Source organism: Periplaneta americana, chromosome 16 (genome assembly GCF_040183065.1).
Source record: "Periplaneta americana isolate PAMFEO1 chromosome 16, P.americana_PAMFEO1_priV1, whole genome shotgun sequence".
Lineage (NCBI taxonomy): Eukaryota > Metazoa > Arthropoda > Insecta > Blattodea > Blattidae > Periplaneta > Periplaneta americana.
The window spans coordinates 69,307,906-69,334,796 of NC_091132.1; the positions used below are offsets into that span (position 1 = coordinate 69,307,906).

A 26,891-nucleotide genomic window follows, 5' to 3' on the forward strand; every position below is an offset into this window, starting at 1 on the left:
AATTTTTTCTTATTTTCCTCATCTACGACAATTTCAGGTCACTATTACACTTTTACTACGTCATACTACAATAAAACGGTCTGGAACGACGTGTTTCAACCAATCATGGCTGCTTATCCTGCAATTTTTATCACCTCTCTAGCATTTGTTTGTTTGTATCACCTCCCTAGAATTTATTTCTTTGTTTGACAACATTGTACTTTCAATAAATTGTACCTTTTAAAATGAATTATTCATGTTTATTTCATCATATTTAATTAAAACTCTTCTATCATTTATCTTATTTATATTATTTAGGTTATGTAATAGCTTTTGCTGTGAGGTTATGGATAGTCACGTATCAGAGATTGTTTAATATATATTGATAACTGAAGTGGAATGCAACCGTTTTAATAAAAATGAAATTGAATCAACAAAATCTTCCTCACTAGTAATTGTCCATAGAGTGCAATGAAGATTGTATAGTACACCCAACTAGTAACAAGAGAACACTAATCAAAACACATTACTGCCATCTAGCGGAATATTTGTAATGATGAGACGGTACAATAATACATTTTCAAGACAGTTTAGCAAGTCAATTATTAATATTTTATTGTATTAGAGTACTTTATTTCTTCTAATCATGTAATAGTCAATTAAATTCCACTCGACTTTTGATTTTCTGTATATAAATCATAACCTCTAGTGAGATTATTGTTGATGAAACATACATAGAGTTAAAAAAAAAAGAAGAAAAGCAGTATTTTGAAAGAGCAACTTGCATGAGAGAAAATTATACAGAAATGTTTTTCTTTATGCATATGATTTTCAATTATCTTTTTGCTGCACAAAGCTGCAAATGCCTTAATTATGAGAGTAATAATAGTTTGTTTTAAATAAAATAATTTTTCTACTTGAAGATATTGAACTTTCCTAATTTGGAATCCTACTGGAGAATGTTCCTAACATAACACTATGAATACATTGAACTTATAGAGCATGTATGTTATGGAAGATCAAGTAATGTTCTGCCATGAGTTTCATTGGTATGGCATCCTTTCTGACAAGGAAATTGGGCACTTGATCGCATGCAGCATGCTTGCGATACCTTGTGACCTATAAAGCTTTTCCATTTTCTGGTGCCCGCATGTTCAGCTGACATTTCTATATTTGGCTCACTGTGCACAGCCTACATTATACAGAAAAAGAAATCAAGTGTACTTACAAGTAGGAAGTCGTAATAAGCAAGCTAGCAAGAGAAGAGAACCTGTATTAGATGGGGAGCACAACAACTTTCTCAAACTGCTTGCATACAATCAAATTTTTCTTCCAATTCAATACTCTAAAACAAAATTTGTCAATGATTGATCAATACTGAAAAATATTTGTCAAGAACTGTTTCATCTTGCTAAAGATTTGATAACATTTTAAAACATTTAACCTATGTAAGCTTACCTGTACAATATAAATATGTAAAAATAATTACGTTATACAAAACAATATATATTTTGTTTTACTTAACCCAATTAAAATTATAGCTATTTATCTTCTTCTTCTTCTTCTTCTGTCTGACAAATGTTAGGCCACAAGGCCTGTTACAGTCTCACATATTTATGTATCAAGTACACAAAATAAGGCTTTAGTGGACGAATTCAGTGTTTTTGGAGACCAAAATATAGGCTGAGTCAGCTAAAAGTTTTGCATATGTGCTGCATACAATAGTTTTTAGTAAAAGCCTAGATCATATATGTAACAGATATGTCGAGGTTATAGGCTTTGAGGTTAACAACTTTTGTCAGGTTTACTACGCTGCCATCTAGTTGTTACATAAGGAGTCACGTATATATACCCATTTGAATTGCATTAGCAACTGTGCTGCCATCTCGTGTTCGTTTACGGCGGACGGGTGGCGATCCTGGCGGTTGTTATCTTCAAAGTGCTGCCAATTTTAACGTGGCGAGGAGTTATCTGTTACATATATGATCTAGGGTAAAAGCTACCTTAAGCTATTATGAAGAGTACAGGGGAAAAACATAGTAGTCACGTCTTATTGCTTTTACAGGAGAGCAGTTAAAAGTTTCAAGACCCTTTATAACCTATTGTATTTGGGTTACAATTCTTCAAATTTCTTTGGACTAATGAGGTTGTTATACTATACCATTAAACTATACAAATCTACACTACCAGAGCTATTACAAGGCATCTAAAACTAAAAACCGAAGCATAAAAGGCATAGTCAGTCAACTGTCATATTTTCACCGCCTAATGATAAATGTAATGAAACAATGTTGGCATATTAAAGGTTGCCATGACGACTTTAGTGGCCTAGGCTGCTAAAGTTCAATTTTTCAGACTGATAACAGTCCGAAAGGCAACTATTTTAAAGAGCATGTACTAAAAGGAATATTAAGTCTTACGAAAAGTTGAATTTGAAGAAAATTTGATCATGTACAAGCATGTTTTTTACAAGGTTGCAATAATAATTATAATTTGATACAGGTACTATACATTTACATATTCTATATTTTAAACTTGTGTAAATGTCTACATCGATAGCAGATTATCTCAAAAAGAAAAAAAAGACATTTTAATACATACTAGCAATAAACATGGACTTGATGACGGAACATATCAGTAATAATTGAAACTACGCAAGTACTACTGAATGAAAAACACTAAAAGTATACAACTACTTTGGTATTGGTATAGTACTAAAATAATGTATGGTTGTAACCAATTAATGTAAAACTGAACTTTGTAATTAGTATTACATATAACCTTTTCCAATAATTATTCCTATGATATAATTTAACCAACATACATTTTTGTGTTCAATTTACAAGTTGTGGTTAAATTACTTTTAGAGACATAAGCAAAACAATTTTTGTAATTTTACTGATATTAACATTTTAATACGTTGTGTGTGTAAACTACACACAATTTCTCATTACACCATATTTTAAACTATTAAATATTATATGGTAAATACTGGGAACCTTCAGACTCCTATCCTCTCAAGTGGAAGAAGGGTAAGATATGTCTAAGAAAATTCAATAATTAAAAAATAAATCAAGTTCACTGCATCACATAGAACAATTACACATATAAGAATAAAAAGACATTTTAATACATACTAGCAATAAACATAGAATCTCAAAAGTCATGCTCCACTATCGTCCAAACGGGAAGAGATCTCTCGGTCGTCCAAAGAAGCGCTGGATTGAAAATTCAACTGTGAGATCGTAACAGGCCATTTGGCCTAATACTTGAAGGGAAGAAGAAGAAGAAGAAGAAGAAGAAGAAGAAGAAACCTTTGAAGTATATATTAATTTCTGCCTAGAGTTATTAAAAACCATTTAAAACAGGACACGAATCTTGGAGTACCCAAAACTACTCTTGGTAAAGAAGTATCTTCTCTATATATGGATCATATTTTTAACAATATTTATATTTTGCTGATTTGTGGCACAAATGGGAATGAGAGAGCTGATATGTTGGCGAAAAAAGGCTCCAAAATTGAACAGAATACAAGTCTAAATCTATCCTATGAATCTGTCAAACGAATCATCAAAAGCAAGATCGACCACAATTACAATATTAAAATATTAGCAGAAAGTGATAATACTAAATGGAAAAATCTGTTGGAAAACACTCATCTAATCCCAGAACTTTCTCGTAAATCTGTTGTTGCTATGTTCAGGCTACTCATTGGCCATGATTTTTTAAGTAAACAACTCCACCAAATTGTTTGTTATGCTGTCAGAAGCAGGAAATGGATATGGATCATCTGGTAAGCTGCACAGCCCTTCAAATAGCTCAAGACCTCAGATCGAAATATTGGGAAGCACGAAGGAGAATGACTTTCATTGTTAAATCAAGAGCAGTAGATACATAACATATTTGGTGATTTTTTTTTTTTTAGTAGGTTATTTTACGACGCTGTATCAACATCTCAGGTTATTTAGCGTCTGAATGATATGAAGGTGATAATGACGGTGAAATGAGTCCGGGGTCCAGCACCGAAAGTTACCCAGCATTTGCTCATATTGGGTTGAGGGAAAACCCCGGAAAAAACCTCAACCAGGTAACTTGCCCCGACCGGGAATCGGACCCTGGCCACCTGGTTTCGCGGCCAGACATGCTAGCCGTTACTCCACAGGTGTGGACCATATATTTGGTGATAACCAAATTCTTATTACCAAAACAGAACACGAACTACAGTGTATCATTCACAACTTAGAAAAAGTATCAAGATTATTTAATTTGGACAAATATATATACAGGTATATATAAATATATATAAGGGTATCTGTCGGATACAGGGGGGAGAGCCATTAATCCTTCCCATTGAAGGTTTTAAGGAACCAACCTGGACAAATATCCAATGTCCCATCCCTACCTTCCCGTGGTGCAGCTGTTAGTAAGCATAATTTTACGAGCTGAACTAAAGGGAGGGGCTACTCATCAATTAGCACTGGTCAGCTTGATGAGTTAATGACTGAATTTGGTATAATTTTCCTCTATTCAATACCTAATTCCCTCTTTACCCTTTCCTATCCAGTCCTCTGACTGAACTCTTACTTTCATCAACCCCAATGGCATTAGAGCATTCGAGGCCTAGGGGTTCATTTCCCTTCCCTTCCTCCTCTTTCTACTTTTCTGTTCCTAGTGCTGACCTGCTATGGCACTAAAATCGTCCTTCAGTGGCTTAAGGAGGGAAAGCTGGTGATAAACAAGATCTCCCAGCTAGGTCCAGTGGACCCGTCGACCAACAGCAGGTGTGGTCCTCCAGACATTCTGGGGGTTGTGTGTGAATAAAGTAGCCACCAAAACGTTAAAATATGGTGTTCACTTAAATCGGCTACAAGTTGCCATTTTCACTCCAATATGAAATGAGTACCATTAAGGTAAAATTATCCGGAGGTAAAATAATCCCCCAATCGGATCTCCGGGCGGGGACTACTTTAATGGTACAGAATCATCATAATCCACAGTTAAATCCCGATTTACCACGAAAATCGTCTGTAGCTGCATTTAGATTGGCAACAGGCCATGATTGTTTGGCCAAACACCTGCATAGAATAGGAATATATCAGTCCCCTAACTGCCCGTTGTGCAACTCAAACCAAGAAATGGATTTGGAACACCTCAAAATCTGTGCTTCAGTGGCTGACCATGATAATATCTTTGAAAAATATTGAAGTGCAAGAGGTCAAATGACTTTATTGCCAAACGCCTGGCATTAGAAAACAACAACAACAACATATAAAACCAAAGTTATGGCTTTCTCTGGAAAAGACCATGTCACAACTAAAATTTGTGTCAACAATTCATATCTTCAACAAGTTAATTCTATTAATTATTTAGGCTGTGAAATATTACATATTGTGTACAATGAAGAAAAAGATATGTCTGTGAAAATATAAAAGTTTATAAGAATTGTGAGAATTACAAATTCAATTTTTATGGCCTCTCTAGCAAAAAAAGTACACTCAGATCAAATTCATAAAACTTCGACAAAACCATTGCTAGTCTATAGAAATGAGGCTTGGACCATAAAGAAATTGGATCGGCATCGACTCACAAGAGCAGATATGCGACATAATGAAAAAAACAGCCGAGTATTCCCTTTTGGATCATAAAACGAACTTGGACACATTGAAAGAATTACATACGCAGCCAATTTTTTAATATATTCCCGACTGCAGATTGAACTGAATACAGCTTGTAGAGAGGATGAATAAAGTAGCAAGATATCCAAACAGCTCTTACACTACTAGCCTAAGGGAAGAGATGTTTTGGACGACCAAATAAACGACTGATTGAGAAGACTGTAATAGGCCACAAGTCCTAAATCAGGAAAGGAGGAGGAGGAGGAGGAGTAGGATGATAATGATCTACACAGATGAATCATTAATACCTAGAAAAATGTGACAGATGTGGTGCTAATCCAGTCTGTGATATATTTGTATTCCACTAATCAACTAAAGAAGTATGAATAAATGAAAGTGATGCTATAAACATTGTTCCTTCTCAACTTCTCCAAAGAATGAAAAGCTTAAACAATATTGTAATTTTCAGACACCAAGACTGCAATTCAACAACAGCAGAAAATAAACCCGTCAAGATAAAAGATACTGAAGAAGAAAGCAGTGCCATCATTCAAAGATTAAAGAAAACCATAACGTTCAAAGTATTTCAGCTCTTTGTTGCATCATCAGAAATGAAACAGCTGACCAACTTGCTAAGAAAAATGATTGTGTAATATGAAAACTACTTTAATTGTCCCATTTAAATCATTAAATCCATTATAAAATAATTTTATCAAGTGAACAAAAGGAACTTTTTCAATTATGGTTATTCTCACTAAGTGATGCATTATACCAGGAGAACCTCGAAAATCTGTGACCTCCTAAGTTCTTCTTCAGGCTACTAACATTATTGAGTGCCACTGGATGCAATATGACAAATGTCTTCATTGTCAAATAGCTGTCCACTAGACACTATAGCTGTCCACTAGACACTAACAAACCATATTTAAGAAATTTTTACTTAATGTGTGTTAATATAAAATCATGATAATAGCTGCAGAAGAATTTGGTAGAAAGATCAGAAATACAGCAATTCATATATTAACTGGTTTACGGCATTCTACATGCAACAATATCTGTCAATATATCATATACGTAATAACAGCACAAATTGAAAATGGGTAACAACTAAACCAGCAGTCATCAGCACAGTGAACTCTCGGACCTCCCTCTCCCTTCTGTACGACAGTGCATATTCTGATACACTCCTTACGTTACCCATTTCACAGAGTGCTGATGACCGCTGAACTAAACCAAGACCAACTGAGAAAAATCAGTAACTTCATTGCCATGTGTTCAGCAATGGAAAACAAGAAAAAAAAAAAAATTATTTTCCTTAATGGTGATTCTTATATTAAGGTGAAAGATCAAGAAAACTATTGCTCGAGATTTAAGAGTGCTATTTACGTCATGATTCAAATAACTGTCATTATTTATGAAGGAAAGTTGTGATATTTCACATGCATTACCATCTGTACAGAAATTAACTATGTACAAAACTTGTCCACTAGCTTAAGAAACAAGGCTGTACAAAGAATGAAACAGACAGACCAACAACCAGAAAATAAGTGTTTCCACATCTCTGCACTGAATAACAAAAATTTAATAATTTATACTCAGATATATAGAAAGTCCCAACAGAAATTTAGATTTATTATACAATTTGACTTAATTGCACTTGAAGAATAAGATTGCTTACCTGGTTTCGAGCAGAATTTTTCACAGCAGGTGGGTCATTCCAGCCAGGCGGAGCATTTGCCAGAGGAGTTGGTATTGTACCAAATGGTTGGGCATTTACATTATCAGCAGGATTGTAGACATGTGAAGTCGGATACATTGCATTGACAGGCTTGTTGGGATATGTTGGTGCTGCTGGATTGTTTTGTACAGGAGCTGCATTGAAGCCACCAGAGTACATGCCCCCTGGATTGCCATACTGGGGTCCAGTCTGTACAGATGGGTCGAGCACATATGGTTTTCGTGTTGTGGTAGTAGTGCCACCTGGAAATATTTCCATAATTTACAACAAGTTTATCTTTCAAAAGTTAATTAAAATTTCCAATTGAAAGATTGCAAAAACAAGGACTTTCTTGGAGTGGTATGGGTGGTTTCCATTGTTTAACAATATAAATGGAATTAAATGCTACCATGCAAAATTTAAAATTTATAAAAATAAGAATATCTTATGTCTTGTATCTTTCACTGCCATTACTAAGTATTTTAACAAGTTCAGTTCTGAATTCAAAGGCTGTATTCCTAAAGATGATGAATTGAGATAATCATATTCATATATTTTCTAATTCATATTGAGTCCAAACATCTATTACATATTATGATTCCAAAGAAGAAAATTGTTTAGATATAATTAACAAATTCAATCCTCTGTACCCTATTTAATACATACAGAATGAACCATAAGTAATTCATTAATCTCAGGGGGATATTCTTTGACATATTTTACACAAAAAAGTTTAATACAACTGTGTTCATTTTTGCTTCCTTTTCGAGATAAAAATTATTTTATATGAAACATTTCATAGCGTGTTTGGGGAAAGCTATTGATTTAATTACCAATTTGCTCAGTCAGTTTAAGAGAGCAGTGTATTATGATAACATATTATCGAAAGAATTTTAGTTTTGTCCTTTAAATATAGAATTCTGATCCGAACAAATGTAACGCTGTAAAATTCCTTTGCACAACAAAAACTTACATTTGTTCGGATCAAATTTCTGCACATTTAAAGGACAAAACTAAAATTCTTACAATAATTTATTATCATAATACACTGCTCACTTCAATTGACTGAGCATACTGCTAATTAAATCAAGGGTTTTTGCAGAACACGCTATGAAATGTTTCACATAAAACAATTTTTCTTCTCGAAAAGGAAGCAAAAACGAACAAAATTGTATTAAACTTTTTTTTTTCAAATATTTCAAAGAATAATCCTCTGAAATTAATGACATTACTTACGGTTCAATCTGTGTAACTATATACCTCATAAAACATTAAACTTATTATTCTGGAGCAATAAAACTTCAGGTTTAAGAACACAATGAATTCATTAAACTTATTATTATGCAATAATAAACCTTTATCTTTAAGGAAACACTAATTCAGCAAAACATTCCACTACTATTATTATTAATTGTAAAATTATTGTATATTTTGTAATTATTGTGTATTGTAATTATGTATGTATTTATTCACACTGCAAATGGGTATATACCCGGTGGCAGTGGTAACTAATTACACTCAATAATGACAACTAATAATAAACACAACTAATAAAAATAATAATAATAATAATAATAATAATAATAATAATAATAATAATAAAATAATAATAACAAGGAGCATCCTAAATTAAAATGAAGCATGGTCACTTAAAATAACATTTAAAGTAAATCTAATTTGCATCTTAACCCTAAGCTCGAACTAAGACCCACGAGTCTGACAGGTTCATACCTGCACAAGTACCTTTCGGCACTACATTATTTCGCTATCAACTTACTTACTGCACTGATTCTACCTGATTTCACTAACACTTCTAACCATTTCACTGTTCGAATACTTTGCACAGCCACTTCACTGACACCAACACACTTCACTTACATAATAGACTTCACTGACACTACACACTTCACTGACACAACACACTTCCTCACTGATAGAACACTTCAAATAACAAGATATCAATTACACCCTTTAACTAGTGTGTATAATATACACAATATATATTGTGTATTAATTGTTTATCGTGTATTAATTGTAATTATTGTGTGTAGGCTAATTAACCCCTTACCGCATTCTGAGACAGATATGACACATACCGGTTTTATATTCATATAATATAAGCATATAATATTTCAAACTACACACTGGACAGATATGACACATGGTCAAGAACTGGATTTGACCATATGTGACATCAGTTGAGAAAGAAAGAACTACTTAAGTTATTTAAATATTAAACCAGTGTGTGCAAGACTGTCCCATGCGGTAAGGGGTTAAGTTACCACTGCCATCGAGTATTTGCCCACTTGCAGTGTAAATAAATACACATAAGATTTGAAATATTAGTTACCATATCTACGAATTCTAGAAACTAAGACAAACCTAAAACAGGTCAGGAGTAGTGACTATAACACACAATCCAGATACCCTAAAAGTAAGACTGATTAATTCGTTTTGGAGGAGAAACAGACCAATTTTATCTACTTCCTGACACTGTTGATGGTGATGGTAGTGAGGATGATGACGTTGAGGATGACGACGATGATATATTTAATAGGAATAAATAAGACAGAAATGGAAAGAGGACAACTGATGGTTTTTACATTTTGAAGAAATGAATAAAAGTTAATTTTCATTAACACTTCATGAATTTCAGTTAAAAGAATGTGAAGAATTTATAGTAATTACAAAGAAAGGACCATTAGACAAACAAAAACAAGAACTGTCATCTTAAAAATGCTTCCGTTACTTCACATAAAAACATAATATAATCTGTAAAATATGTATTTCGTCTTCATTTTAAATTTACAACGAAATGTGAAATTTAAAATTAGACTATCAGGTGCTTTAATCTTTCTATCATTTTCTTATGTGGCTAATATCTGTATCCTCTTGGTGATATCATCTAATACAGGTAAATGTGAATACCCTGTTTTACATAATATTAATTATTTTATCTCTGAAGGAAAGACTTATTGTAGATCCTTAATATTCATTTATAAATCTATTTCAATTAATTTCGAACTCTAGTAGTGAAAGAAATTAATTCTAATATGAAAGAACATAAGTTTAAAAATAAAAGCCATGTTTTTGCAATCTTAGTTGGAAAGCAAACATTTTTATTTCACAAATACAGCTAATCATGCAAGGTAAAAAATTAAAAGAATTAAAGCATGCTTTTCACACCATCAACAACTACACTTACTTTCAAACATGAACATAAGGGTATGAAGGTGTACTACAATAAAAATATGGTTTGGCAAGAGCAAATAGATCTTTAAGACATGTTAGCTACAGTAAAGTATAGCCCTTGAATTGTTCCACATCCTAAAGCTTCAATGCTGATGTAACATCTATGGAATACAATAAATTAAATGAAAATTAGGCAAAGACAGAGACCAGAAGAAAGGATGGATGAATTTGAAATTATTGTATGAATAACAAATTGAAAGTAATGCAAACTTTAATTATCACAATTATTACATAAATAACTTACTTGTCTTTAACGATAACACAATTTAGTTTACTTTGTTTTGAGAATTATGTCTACTAAATGGAAATCACCATTTCTTACATAATCCTGCAGCTGTGCCTTTCAATTTGCTACAGTACTTAATACTGTATCATTTGGCAATGCAATAGCTAATTTTAGATCTTCGGTTCTGCATGGTCTTCCAATATAGACTTTCAACTTCTAATAGCCCCAGAGGAAATAATCACATGCTGTCAGCTCTGGGGATAGAGCAGGACAGGAAAGGTCGCCATTCCTTGAAATACCACGCCCAGGAAACATTTCTCGGAGCACAGCCATTGACGTTCTTGTTGTATGTACAGTAGCGCCATCTTATTGAAATCATAGGTTAGGAGAATTGATTCCATGACTAGCCAACTTCGTTGCAAGAAGTTATTCAGCATTTTTACATAATGGACTGAATTAATTGAAACCATTTGACAATCACCTTAAAAAAAATACGAAACTATCACTCTGAATTTGGCCATAGCACAGCAAACAGTCACACAATCAGAATGAAATGCCTGTTCATGAAGCTGACGAAGATTATCTGCCATCCAATATCGAAAATTTTGTCTGTTTAAACATCCAGAAAGATGAAAGTGGGCCTATCAGACATTAGAATGATAGTGTCATCATTAAGAATGTTGAGAATGCACGTAGCATTTTGGAAGTCATGGTCACTTACTTCTTGCACTTAGTTTTATATGGGTGGAAATGAAGGTCCAAATGAGCAACCTTTGAACACTATGGTTGGTTATGCCAAGAGTAGTGTGTTGAGTGGCAGAGCAATGTGGACTCCTAGTAATTAAGTGGCACTAAGCTTCAACATTTTCTAGAGAACATATATTATGTGGATTGTTTGTAGGTTTCTCTTTTAGAGATGAACCTGTTTCTCTAAAAGTTTTAACCCAACGCATTATTGCATTGTGACTGGATACAGCACCATGTCAACTGACATTGAATGGCCTATAAACAATCACTGGATTTGGACTAAAAAATCATCTGATTGAAAATATGTTTCAATAACAAAGTTCCACTGCCTCATTGTGACTGAATGGCACTGAGTGATGGAGCCAACAGCATTCATATAACTTACTCCTTGCAAGTAACAGAGATGTACTGACCATTTCACAACAATTCATTCTTTCTGTAGGTCCCTGTATACCAGTATAAAGTTTAGAGCAATGTAATGTATTTGTTTGTTTTATAAGACCACGAAGCTAAACCACTACACATCTACGAGTATACATTTTAAAATGTTTTGAGTTTTAGATAGTCTTATCACATCATAAAAGTTGCAGGAACACCTCTGAACAAAAAATACTGGATTCATTTTTTTATTTAAGACAGAACCAAGACATGACCTAGACATTTTGGATATGTAATACCTAGCAACATTCAATTAACAACAGAATTTCATATAGAGTTGGCAATCATGGCACCACAATGTTACGTAAATTTAAAACTTTACAAATGCAGAAAATTGAATTACATATTTGCATTAGGCCTACATATTTTAATTAGTTTAAATTCTACACAGATTATGTTTGCTAACTACTGAAAAAATGCTGCACGCTTTAAGCAATGGGGAAAATGGGGAGGAGGGGAATCTACTGCATAAATATACTCAACAACCAGTGGGAAGCAGAAATCTACTTACTCCACCTGGAAATATTTGCAGCCTTATCTCTACTCTGAGACGATTCCCAAGACTTCTGATAAACACTTGGTTCCACTGGAGTGTAGGACCTAGCATATGTAGGCACAGAACCTAGAGTAACAACACAACATCATGCTCTATCCAATTAGGAAGCAAGTCTAGCAGATCTTGGTATCCATACAACAACACTACTGTTTGGTATTTTCGTATTGAAATATAATTTTACTGTTCTTGAATGAAGAATTTGGTGATTATTGTATTATATTCTGAAACAGCAGCAATATAAAAAGAGACGATAATCTTTTCCTGCTGTGTATATAAGGACATCCAGATAAAATAGATATTTGACTGTATGTATTATCAACTGTCCCAAATTTCTTGTGTTTGAGATTGTTTCAGTAAATAGATTTTGAGCGAAAATTTTAAAATAAATTCTCATATTTTTTCCTTAAAAATACAAAACGTATATCTTTAAAATCACACAATTGTACTAATTCAAATCAACAGTTTCAATAGCTTGTGGATAATGTATATTATGTGCACTTAAATGCATTCCTATGAACAATTCAGGGGGTGAAATCGATATACTGTATTGGCAAAAAGATCAATGGTGTCATGCAAAGTAAAATACCTTTTTATTATTTTTTTTTTCAAGCAAACCAATATTCACAGTATTTCTAAAAGAGAAAAGAGTTAAGTTAATTATCGCACTTATAGTCGCAAATTCTAATACCAAAATAAAAGCTAAATCAGAGAAAATATCAGCAATAACTTCGAGTATCAGTATTTGTCAATTTATTTCAACTTTTCAATCTGAAATCATAGAAACAAATTCTGGAGAGTACGAATAGGCAAGCCTTTAGAATGGCAGTTTCTGTGACTGAAGTCATTAGTCATTTAATAAGGGGGCAATGAAGCAAAAGGAAATATGTATGTATGTGAACGACCACAAATAATATCAGAAAATGCAGGCTCTAAATTTCTAAAATTTTACAGGAAAATGAACTCGCAAGTGGACAAAAATTAGTAACAATCATTTTTTAAAGCTAGTTTCATCAGAGTATGAAAAAAAAAATTATGCAATTATATCATTTGGTAACCTTAACATTGTTAGGGTTTCTCTGAAATCTTTTTGATCTAGAGAAAATCAAAACTCGAATGGGATTTAATTGACTATTACACGATTAGAAGAAAGTATATAAAGATTAGAAGAAATAAAGTACTTTAATACAATAAAATATTAACTGACACTAAAATTCTATTTCACTAATGTTAGCTTCACCAAAAAGTTTGAACAGAGCCGCCATTTTCAGTTGACTGTCTATGTTGTAAACAAATGACGATCGCAAAGCATGTTTTATAGTACCGTAAAGAATTTGCAGTTTGAAATGTTGGCAAACAAATGATAGGGACGTGATAAAACAGAAGAAAGTATATAAAGATTAGAAGAAATAAAGTACTCTAATACAATAAAATAGATATTAATTGACTTACTAAAATTCTATTTCATTAATTTTGCCTTCATCAAAATGTTTGAACGGAGTGCCATTTTCAGTCGACTATCTATGCAGGAAACAAATTACCATCACAAAGCATGTTTTATAGTACCGTAAAGAATTTGCATTTTGAAATGTTGACAAACAAAGAAACAAATGCTAGGGTAGTGATAAAAACAAACAAATGCTAGGGAAGTGATGAAATTAAACAAATGCTAGGGAAGCAATAAAATTGTGCGATAAGCAGTCATGATTGGTTGAAAGACGTCCTTTCATACCGTTTTATTGGTGAGAACTAGTATGACGTAGTAAAAGTCAATATAAAAACAACCACTCAATACTGGATCCATGTTTATGAGGAGGGGCTCACGACAGGAACAGTTTGGCTGTGGCACATGTGCAGGCCTCTCATGCAGTGCCAGCACGATCCTTACCTGGTTTTATTTTCGCGTGCACATTCGAGATCTAATTAATTAATTAAGATCAAATCAAAAAGCTCTCTTCGTGCTCTGGTTGCACATCTTGCATATACGAACGTTAAGTTTGGTTAGTTTCGGTTTTTATTAACCAAATCCGTGCATTTCACGCATGAACAGTTATCATCTCACAGCCAAGATGATCCTGTCGTGAGCCGCACATTGTTTATGGGTGATTAGTGTGTCTGGTCATTAACTGACATCTCTAGGATATAAATGTCTTAAAACTGTGAATATATAGATCGGTTAATTATAAAACCGAATTTGATTTAGTCAACCTGGTGTTGCATCAACTTTTACAAAAATAAATGATTCCGGGATATCCTCACGTTATGAATCTCAGTCATGAACCACCCTACAAATTTTTAATAACTCTTTAGCATTCAATGGTCTCATCTAGGAGGTCAATGCGAAGAGGTCTTGCATTACTCTATTTATATTACATCACATTGTTATGGTCGTGTGTGGTTTACTGTTAGAAGAAAGCCTACAAGAGTGAGACAATGGCAACTTACCTGGCTGGACAGGAGCCACAGGTGTAGCCGGGATATTTGGCTGTGCGGGTGCCACAAAGCCTGGAGGCTGAGGAACAGCTGGTGCAGGTGAGAACGGTCTTGGGGGCACAGCTGCTGGGGCGAAAGGCTGTGGTTTGGCAACAGAATTTCCGGGATAGTAATTTGGTACAGTTGGAGCACCAAAAGCAGGCTTTGTAGGCACTTGTGGCTGCTGAACAGGAAACATTGAGGAAGGCTGAGAAACTACAGGCCCACCATAACCCTGTCCATACTGTGCAGGAGTCGTCTGTTGCTGTAATGCATACAAACAGGTTAAGCAAAAGTTAGTTGTTTGGTTCCTACAGACAATTAAGACAAAAGTTTTTGTGAAAAATTCCATCTGACGTAGAAAAATGTGAAGGATTTAATCCATTTTTTTAATGGATTGTTTTGCAACGCTTTATTAACTGCTGTGGTTATCTAACGTCTGAATGATATGAAGGTGATAACGCCAGCAAAATATAGTAAGTCTAGGGTCCAGGCCGAAAGTTGTTGTTGTTGTTGTTTTCTAATGCCAGGCGTTTGGCAATAAAGTCATTTGACATCTTGCACTCCAATATTTTTCAAAGATATTATCATGGTCAGCCACTGAAGCACAGATTTTGATGTGTTCCGAATCCATTTCTTGGTTTGAGTTGCACAATGGGCAGTTAGGGGACTGATATATTCCAATTCTATGCAGGTGTTTGGCCAAACAATCATGGCCTGTTGCCAATCTAAATGCAGCTACAGACGATTTGCGTGGTAAATCGGGAATTAACTGTGGATTATGATGCAGAGAGTTCCATTTTTTCCCTTGAGATTGTCTTATCAAATTTTGTTTGTTGAAGTCTAAGTATGTAGATTTAATAAATCTTTTCACAGAGTAATACGTAGATTTAGTAACAGGTCTGTAAGTAGCAGTGCTGCCCTTCTTTGCTAAAGCATCCGCTTTCTCGTTTCCCAGGATTCCGCAATGGCATGGTATCCATTGGAATAAAATTCTTTTATCGAGTGATATTAATTCAGAGAGCATTTTAGTTATTTCTGCTGTTTGAGATGAAGGTGTGTGCTTAGAGACTATTGACAGAATAGCTGCTTTGGAGTCTGACAATATAACTGGCATTCTTAAATTTATTGATGTGGCATAGAAGATTCCTGAGACTTTCACTTATTGCAATGATTTCTCCATCAAAACTTGTTGTTCCATATCCAAGAGATCTATAAAGTGAGAAGAGACAGCACATAACACCTGCACTGGCCGAAAGTTACCCAACATTTGTTCTTAATGGGTTGAGGGAAAACCCTGGAAAAAACCTCAACCAAGTAACTGTCCGAGTCAGGATTTGAATCTGGGCCTCTTGTTTCCAGTCAGGCATGCTAACTGTTACTCTACAGCGGTGGACAATATACAGTATGTCTTCTTAAGCAGTTGTAATATTCTTTTTCAGTATTTGGATATCAAGCATTATATCTATTCAATCACTATGGACAACATTTACAAATTGCTTTTAAAGGACAATAGATTTGGATCAATATGGTAACTGTAATATAGATTATGTATTAAGTAACTTACCAGTCCAGGGAAAGAAGGCTGCCTTACTCGGCCAGTTGGTGCAGGTGGCTGCGGCTGCTGCTGTTGAGGCTGCGCCTGAGACTGCTGTGGATATGCTGGACTCAAACCGAGAGTCCGATACACACGGTCCCGCAACATCACCATCTGCTCCTGTAGGCACAAACAGAAGACAGTCAAATTTATTATTGTAATTCTGTATGTACTACTGTATCTAAGTTTCAAACCCTTACACCAGAATAACAACACGATAATGACAACAATGTCAATGATTGTCACCACTGGACTTAGGATTTGTGGTCCATTTTCAACTACAGTCTGATCTGTTTGGGTATGGATATTATTAATTCATTATTATAAAGCTATTATGATAGCAGGAAAAATTTCTTGCTGGTTACATTAAGATTAAAAAAAAAGGGAGTTTTCATATATGACAATCAACAACGATAAAATATGGTGTTCACTTAAATCGGCTACAACTTGCCATTTTCACTCCAATATGAAATGAGTACCATTAAGATAAAATTATCCGGAGATAAAATAGTCCCCCAATTGGGGATCTCCGGGCGGGGACTACTTTAATGGTACAGAATCAACTAAACAGAAATAGATTCGGAACACCTCAAAATCTGTGCTTCAATGGCTGACCATGATAATATCTTTGAAAAATATTGGAGTGCAAGAGGTCAAATGACTTTATTGTCAAACACCTGCCATTAGAAAACAAAAACAATGCACAATTTGAAAAGACAAATTAAAATTGTAGATGATTAAAATGGCTACAAATCAACAGTGGGCACAATGTGTTCTTTGGTATGCTAAATTTGAGTGTGTTAAAAGAAGTTCAAAGGAGATTTCGACGTGAGTATGGTGTGTATAATGTACCTAAATACGATTCCATAATGTTGTGGTATCGAAAATTTGTAGAAACAGGTTCTGTGTTAAAAAAACATGCAGGAAGTCGCAGGCGAAACCCAGTACGAGAAGCACCTATCTCTTGGCTTGGTCTCCAAACTTCCCAGATCTAACCCCTCCTGACTTCTTCATGTAGGGTTTTGTTGAAGATATAGTCTATTAATAGAAACCCAGGAACATTGATGATTTGAGAGTCAAAATTACTCAAGCTTTTCAACAAATCACCCCTCTTATGTTACAACGGATATGGGCTGAATTGCATCACCGTTTTGAGTTGTGCAGGGTGCGCAATGGGGGTCATGTTGACCTCTGAGGAATCTCCCATCTTTCAGTGTTGTATGCACAAAGTTTCAACAAATAAAGTTCAGTAGTAAATGTTTTACGGTGCTTTTATTTTAACCATACCAAACAGATCATCCTATATAAGAGAATTCATGTTTCCATTTACTCAGAAGGTATCAACATGTCCGTATCCTCTGGGTTAACAAGTTATAATTTTGTGGGGTATCCCTGCTGACATTCTGAAAAAATGCTTTCCAGTATAGTTTTTCCTCTGGGCCACCTGGTTTCGTGGTCAGATGCACTAGCCGTTACTCCACAGGTGTGGACTAAGGCTTCTTGTGCTGACTTCCTTTTTAGATATAGATGATTGTTTTAAGTCTGTACGACTGCATTCCCATAAGTACTGTGACTTGCTGTTTGGTGCCATCTATTGATTCAGCTACACAATGGAGTCCACTACAAGAGTCCCTTGCCCTCCTGGAACTTCAGTAGCTTCCTCAAATCAATGCTATCTATATGCAAGTCACAGTACTACATCCTGCTGCATCCTATACTGATCTGAAGATTGCGTCTGTAGGTCTCTTGATTCAGTAATTATATATCTATTTTGAAGTGATAAAAACATTAAAGTATTTACAAAAGATACAAGATATTATTACTTACATCCTCAGAATTTCGTAAATATGTCAGAGCAGCAGTGAGATTGCCCTGAGAAGCAAGCATGGCAGCATAGTGCGACAGCAGTTCTGCCAGCTTGCCTGACACCTCCACAGTGCGTCCCTGCTGCTCCACGGCTTTTCTCAGTAACATCGTCAACTCCACCAAGTGCTGCAGCTTGGCAGGTGTGTCAGGCTTCTCCGCTTGTGTCCAGCTTTCCACTAGTCTGTTCAGGTTGCCAGCACAAATGTAACATAGCTGTGCATTCAAAGATAAGGGGCTTTTTCCTTCCACTTCAAGCCGTGCTCCAAGTTGTTCTGTTCAACAAAACACAAATTAATGATATTTAGAGCTGAACTACTGATTTGTGACCCATTGCGTGGAAAGGGACCTAAAAGTCATGAAATGAAATTTTACAGAAGAACAAAATAACGAGTTTGCAATGTAATAACTGCATTTCTATCTTTTGACATCTTGTGCTACCTGTAGACTTTCTTTACACATTAAACTAGGACGTAGTTTTATTATTTGCCACAAAATCTCGCAAAACGAGTTTTACTGACTGAATGCCAACAGTAGAGAAGGGACCCAAAATCATTTATGGGATTATAACATTGCCGATTTTAGGTTCCTTTCATTTTGTACTATTATTATCTGTTGGAATTGACACTGATTTGATGTTATGGAGAAGGAAATTAATAAAGAAGGTTTAAGTGACGAATTTCAAACTTTTATACTGATTTTTTACAACACGTGACAGTGAAAGTGAAACAGAAAGTGAAGTGGGGAATGAAAAATCTGATGGTCAGCTAGAAGACATTGTTTGAATTATTGTTTTTTTTTTAAGTTCTTTATGTTTTGTGTATATATTTCATATCAATTCCATACTATAACTTAATGTTTAAAGTGTGCGTTGTGTTTCATATTAATTTATATTCACTTTACATTCAACTCATTTTGCAGAAAAATTTACTTTTATATTATCAAACACAGCTTGCAACATACGAATACATAAATAAGCAATGTTAATGTTTTTATACCATTAAGTACGAGAAAAATTCGTACCGGCACCGGGAATCGAACCCAGGACCTCTCAGCTGTGCGCGCTGAGTGCTCTCTAACCAACTGAGCTATGCCGGGACCCGATTCATGATGCCGGCCGAACTCCTCTCGTAGTCCTGGCATAGCTCAGTTGGTTAGAGAGCACTCAGCGCACACAGCTGAGAGGTCCTGGGTTCGATTCCCGGTGCCGGTACGAATTTTTCTCGTACTTAATGGTATAAAAACAAACTGACTAGTCATACTAGTCAAGCAAAATATAATGAGGTGGGCGAGACCTCATTCATATTTGATACATAAATGTTAATGTTGTTTTTACCTTATTTCATGTATGTATAACGTACATAATAACTACACACTGCTTCTTAAATACCTAAATCTTTCTTATAGTTGCTAAGAAAATAAGTGAAAACTTTAATTGCATTTTTATCGAAAAGTACATAATGTAATATCAACATTCAATAAGTAATTAAAAACTATAGTACCTAGAACCATGATTTTTTTAAATGCTCAGTATTGCATCCTCTTTTTGAAACACAAAAATAGAAAAATGGAAAATCCTACTTTAGGTCCCATTCCTGCAACTGGTCACATTTTACTCCAACATATGATCACTTATTTTTATTTTATTCTTAATACCAAAAACTGAGACAGACATTACTATGCAGTCTCCAGTTTGACTGAGTTAATAATAATGAAAATTCTAAGACAAGAAACATACCACAAAGGGTTGGGAATTCATCGTTCTTTGTATAAGTGAGGGCAGCTGCAAGGGCCTCTTTCCAACTATCGACTTCACATGACCCAATCACTTGGTTCCAGTCCTCTGTCACCACTGCAGAGATTATAGTTGACAGGTAGCCTTTTGTTTGCTGTGAAGAAAGAAAGAGATTTCACACACTCATTCATAACAGTTCGTAGCTAATCAGTAAGATAGTTCTATTATTTGTAAGCACATGAAATTTAACACTGTTTTATAGATCAGGTCCGTGAGCTTTTGTGGTGGAAGTGTTGTAGCTTTCATGGAGCTTCAGATCAGTGGTCAAACCAAAATAGTATTACAACTTTGTCCTTCCAATAATTCCAATGATGGTGATGATAATGAACTAGGGAATGTTATCAGAGAATGCAGAAGTGACTTAAGAATATTAATTACCGAGTCTTTCTCTACCATAAATTCCAATTTCGACTCTTTAGGATTTTAGCCTGTATTTATTATGTACTGGATGGGCGGATTAGCTATGAAACACGACTGCAACAGTGGTTAACCAGTGTTGGCAAAAAAACTGTTTTATTTAAAAAAAAACATGTTTTGTCTTGTTTTAAACTGTTTTTTTTTTTCGTGTTTTAAACTGTTTTTATATCAGTTTTAAACAGTGCCATGAAATAGTGCGTTTTTAAAATATGTTATTATTGTTAACTAATGCTGAGTTCTTGGCAATAAATTCTATAACTGTTTTACTCTCCAAAATTTCTCACACAATAGGTTTAGGGAAAGAGCTCGACATCACTGAAGATGATTCTGACTCATTTCTTAAGATGAAGCGAATTTTTACAGATAAAGAGAATTTTACCGAATTTTGAGAAATAACACCATTTTTGCTTTAAATAAATCCATCTTTTAACAGGACAAAGGAATAAATAATAAAACGTGAAGCAAATATCATTCATCACAAAACTGAAATGATGCCAAATTATACTGTAATATGTGCTACCAATCACTCTGACTCTCTCTTTTTGTGTATTAGTATTGTGTGCAAATTACTGCTCCTACTCTTTGTGGAGACGTGGAGAAAAATTTCTTTCTTCTTTGTGTTTTCATCATTGATGGTGTGTTTGGCATGTTAAGAATGATAACAAAATGCCAAAACCTGGGGTTTCATTAGTAGATGAAGCAAATGAATTTAAACAAGAAGGCTTCATTGTGTCGGGTTCACTTCTAATGTGCAAACATTGTGAACGTGGTCTGGAGTATAAATGGAAAGATGTGCTTAATAAACATTCTTTGTTCCGAGTTACTTCTGTGGTAGCATGTCTGTCTCCAGATTAACCGTCCCGGGTTCAATTCCCGGCAGGGTCAGAAATTTTCATATAAAATTTCTACCTTGGGGCTAGAAGAGATGGTGGTGCAGAACTTCTAATCTTCGATTGTGCACCAATATGCCTTGGTTAAATCCAAAATCTCTCCATAGAGCATATAAGAGAAGACTGTTCATACTGATTCATCTGTCGGACAGGAATGTTAAGCCTGGAGGGCCCCTGAGTGCTATTTGACAGGAGTAAAGTACATGCCAACACCGAGTTTCCCCTTCTCCCTTCCTCATCTTCATCATCATTCATTCCATACTCTACACTTACACAAACATTTACACATACTCACCCTAGTATACAACACAACTCTCTACAGATCACATGTACAGCACGGTCCACCAAAGTGGTGTGCAACTAGAAAAATGGGTCACATACATACATACATACATACATACATACATACATATATACACTGTTTGTCTGACAATGAGAAGCATGTGCAAAGAAAAAAAAATATTCGTCTGTCCAGTCAAATGGACAACAAGTTGCAATTGGAAGAATCAATTTCCATTTAGTGAAGGGCATAATGATTTGTAATTTGATATGTTTCATTACTTGCAATTTAATGAACAATGTCTATGCACACACATTTTAACAGATTCCATATAGCGTAGAGCTCAATATTTTATAATTTCATGTATTTAATTATCTGAAACCTTGTCAGTACTGTACATACAGCATATATTAATTAATACAAATAAAAACATCAAACGTCAGTTTTTTATATTAAATAAACACTTTCTGGAAAAAAATAAAACCATTTTCAAACACACTTAGTAATTGCTTTCAAAGCAAACTCTTATTAAAGTATTTTTGGAAATCTGGTTTTTATGTGAATTTTCTCCCTCATTATAATTTCATAATTTATTTCATTTTTACTATCTGACCTTCCAAGCCTTACCTATAGATACAGAATAACACACAATTTACAATAATGGTTGTACATGAATGGGGACATGAAAAAAAATATAGATAAAAATTTAAGATATAAATATAGATTTTCAATCACAAATATATCATTAAACAATTATGTGGAGTGTTTACCATGTAGGTGATTTTTTTTAACATTTTCTAGATATACAGGATTTGATGATAAACTATCGATCTGTAGTAAGCATGGCTCTTAACTTACTTACTTCAAAGTAACGATACTGAGTCTTCGCTAAAAGGTCACTACCGCCAGTCATGGCAAGGATGATTGCATCTGCCATGCGTCCATTTTGCAGACACAGCTCAACTGCTGCCTCAGTGTTGCCTAGCAGCAATGCCTGACAAATCAACCCTTCAGTATCTGTAGCAAAGAAACAAGGCAGGGGACTGTAATGTACTTTCTTTACGAAAAATGATTCCTATAATCCTTTCACTTCTAAAATTAACAAATCACTAATGTGGACTACAAATTTATAATGAACTTGAATGTAAAACTCAGTACCACAATAGAAAGTATGACAGTATTCATAGCATGTTTGACTAATGTAGTAAGGTGACACAATGCAACTATTGACAAGTATACAATTCTGACGGGAAAGAGTATAAATAATTCTGTATATAATAATTAATTTCTCTAAAGTCATTTTTTTCCTTTCATACTAAGTAGGGTAAACACTTTTCACTGATTTCAAATATATTTCAACATTACACAACCCTCAGTAATGGTAAGCATGACAAATAAACATTGTGTTATTTTTAGATCTCTCTTTTCCCTGAAAATGGGTTTAAAATAATAAAGTTGACTTTTTTTTCATCTTTTAATTGCTAGTTTACATTTACCCCTTTGAGAGGGAGGTAATTGTAAACACCAATTTTCGCTATCAGACACTGAACATTTTTTATTCTGTTTCAGAAGAAAGAGCTGGGTTAAACGAGCGTTGAGCAGATTCCGCCGATTTTGGAATAGACACCGACGCACTTAGGTTAGGTTAGGTTAGTTTAGGCTTTTATTATCCCGTCAAGATGAAGATGAAAGCGACTGAGTGTGATTTTTTGTTTTCTATGTTGGCAGTTCAAGTACGTTGGTGTCTATTCCAAAATCGGCGGAATCCGCTCAACGCTCGTTTCACCAAGAGCTGTACTCCTTCCAACTCCAATTTTGGTCATTGGTACATTTCGTCCCTTTAACCTATGATATATGACGATATACGAACTCAGTACCTCTCCTGAGCTTGACGATAACTGTAGTTACTATTTTTCACATCTGTGACAACCCTCTCTAAATCCTCTACAGTGTAGTTGGGTGGGGGTCTCTCTGATTACTGAAAAGTACGAAATGTACAGTAACCGTAGTAAAACATGTTTACAATTGAATCGGTCATTGCAGAAAGGGGATAAGTCATAAAATCTTACTTTTGAGATAATCAATAAAAACTGTTTTCTTCTTCCAATACTGGAGTAATCATTATAAATATTTTTTCTTACTTTGTTTATGAATAGTGAAGTCTAATACATCATGTTAGACATCTGACATCTCAAACACTTTTGTTTAAAGTTGTTTAATCGAACCATGACTTATCCCCTTTCTGCAAGGAATTGTTAAATATAAAAGAAAAAAATATATAAATTACAATTTTGGGCTAATGTAATATTTGAAATCAAACTAAATGTTAATAATTACAATAATAACGATGTTTTTGTGTGTAATTAGTACACTACTATCACCATTTACATAATTATTTTTGCATTTTAATCATTATTCCTACTACAGAAATGTACCAATATGTGATTTTATATCACAGTTTTAAATCAAAACTCTACTTTCAAACTAATACTTAAAACTGCATATAGGAGAGCACAATAAAAATACACTAAAGTACTACACAAAATCATTTGTTTCAATTGTTATAGAGTGTATTGTTAGACGTTGGAAGCAACGTCATTTCTAGATTCCTTGTCACAAGGTGGCCAGTTCAGGATCTCTTCGTAAAAGAAAGTGTGTTCCAATGGAATGTATTGCCTCACTTTCGTTACGTCTCCAAGTTTTTTTTTCGTATTAATGGGAATTCTCCCATTGTATGCTTTTGTGTAGGCATTACTATGCATCCAGAACCTGGTTTTTTCATACAGAATCTGTGTTTCTTCATTTCACTACCAATGAACAAACTGGCAGTCACACATCCTGGATCATCTTTAGAGTAAACAAATTCACTGAATTGTGCTGAAGAAAACATATTATCTTTCCCTTTTTTCCTCAGTGTGTCTAATGAGCAGGTGGTTTTCTTGTAACACTCTGGCCACCAGTATTTAAAATTCAAAATATCATCAGTAGTAACTGATTCTACAGAAAATCTGTTGTTTGTGTTTGCCTGGTGGATCAAGGTATTGTATTGGTCTGGCACATATACCCTGTCTGTCTTACTTAGTTTGCGCTTCACTACACCAAAGTTGCGGTCACAGGGAAGAAATGAATGGCCTCGTTGTCGAAAATAATGAATGATTTTGTTAAATCTCCCCATTTGGGTCAGTGGAAGCAACAATCGAATTAAGGTATGATTTTTATTTTCCCTCCACAGTTATCAGAGAAAAGATACAATTCCTTGACTGAAGAAGGGACATTACTTTCAATGTAGTTCAGAAGGAACACACTTCTTTTGAAGATTTGTGGCCTATACCTTCATGATAGGAATAGAAGTGCGCCGTATGGTCTTTGAAATTGTGAATGTTGAAAATTGATGACCCAAAGTTGCGGCTAAACAAACAATGAGTAGTTTCTTACCCACATTGTTCTCCTGTCGTACGGGCTGCTACAGAGTTCCCAATGGAATTGACGTTCCAATGCCTTCAGTTTATTTTTCTTATTTACATTTCTGCGGTAGTTAATTTCATTGCGTTTACGTTCACCACTAATAACACAGTTTTCTTCCCCTGGGTCACTTACTACTTCTAGCTTATCTGTCATTTTCCTTTATCAGCTGATGGGCGCGTAACTTATTAGATCCGCGGGACTCAATTGCGTCATGTCGTCAGTCAGTGCAGAAAGAAGGTAAGTCGCTGACTTGTCCCCTTTCTGCAATGACTGCGCTGCTTATGGTACTCTGCTTTGCTTTGGGAATGAGAAAATTTGTCCCATTTCTGTATGGAAATGTGTGTCTACGTCTGGAGAAAGCAATGGCACTCTTAACTCATTTTCGCGTTTTTCATGACTTATCCCCTTTCTGCAATGACCGATTCAATTACCCCCAAGCAATTAAACTACGGAACAAATGTAAACACGTCATAATTTAATGAAGTGAGGTTATGGGAGATCTCAAAACCGTTGTAATAAATCTTAACTATTATACTTACTTACTTACTTACTTACAAATGGCTTTTAAGGAACCCGAAGGTTCATTGCCGCCCTCACATAAGCCCGCCAGCGGTCCCTATCCTGAGCAAGATTAATCCAGTCTCTATCATCATACCCCACCTCCCTCAAATCCATTTTAATATTATCCTCCCATCTACGTCTCGGCCTCCCTAAAGGTCTTTTTCCCTCCGGTCTCCCAACTAACACTCTATATGCATTTCTGGATTCGCCCATACGTGCTACATGCCCTGCCCATCTCAAACGTCTGGATTTAATGTTCCTAATTATGTCAGGTGAAGAATACAATGCGTGCAGTTCTGTGTTGTGTAACTTTCTCCATTCTCCTGTAACTTCATCCCGCTTAGCCCCAAATATTTTCCTAAGCACCTTATTCTCAAACACCCTTAACCTATGTTCCTCTCTCAGAGTGAGAGTCCAAGTTTCACAACCATACAGAAGAACAGGTAATATAACTGTTTTATAAATTCTAACTTTCAGATTTTTGGACAGCAGACTGGATGATAAGAGCTTCTCAACCGAATAATAACACGCATTTCCCATATTTATTCTGCGTTTAATTTCCTCCCGAGTGTCATTTATATTTGTTACTGTTGCTCCAAGATATTTGAATTTTTCCACCTCTTCGAAGGATAAATCTCCAATTTTTATATTTCCATTTCGTACAATATTCTGGTCACGAGACATAATCATATACTTTGTCTTTTCGGGATTTACTTCCAAACCGATCGCTCTACTTGCTTCAAATAAAATTTCCGTGTTTTCCCTAATCGTTTGTGTATTTTCTCCTAATATATTCACGTCATCCGCATAGACAAGAAGCTGATGTAACCCGTTCAATTCCAAACCCTGCCTGTTATCCTGAACTTTCCTAATGGCATATTCTAGCGCGAAGTTAAAAAGTAAAGGTGATAGTGCATCTCCCTGCTTTAGCCCGCAGTGAATTGGAAAAGCATCAGATAGAAACTGACCTATACGGACTCTGCTGTATGTTTCACTGAGACAATTTTAATTAATCGAACTAGTT

General features: G+C 34.9%; 1 protein-coding gene across 11 annotated transcripts in view; it reads right to left on the reverse strand.

Annotated features, from left to right (window-relative positions):
- Window positions 1-26,891, reverse strand: part of Sec31 (secretory 31) — an 87,247-nt gene that overhangs the window by 17,105 nt on the left and 43,251 nt on the right. For 8 of the 11 annotated variants that reach the window (XM_069849455.1, XM_069849452.1, XM_069849456.1 and 5 more), the window contains 8 exons: window positions 22,704-22,858; window positions 20,198-20,348; window positions 18,424-18,734; window positions 16,567-16,716; window positions 14,973-15,264; window positions 12,486-12,596; window positions 7,273-7,574; window positions 1,091-1,171 (listed from right to left, as the gene is read on the reverse strand). In XM_069849455.1, coding sequence (XP_069705556.1) covers window positions 1,091-1,171; window positions 7,273-7,574; window positions 12,486-12,596; window positions 14,973-15,264; window positions 16,567-16,716; window positions 18,424-18,734; window positions 20,198-20,348; window positions 22,704-22,858 — 1,553 coding nt within the window. Of the gene's footprint in view, window positions 1-1,090; window positions 1,172-1,207; window positions 1,232-7,272; window positions 7,575-12,485; window positions 12,597-14,972; window positions 15,265-16,566; window positions 16,717-18,423; window positions 18,735-20,197; window positions 20,349-22,703; window positions 22,859-26,891 lie in introns of all 11 variants that reach the window. The other 3 variants (XM_069849458.1, XM_069849462.1, XM_069849459.1) reach the window with 3 other exon arrangements.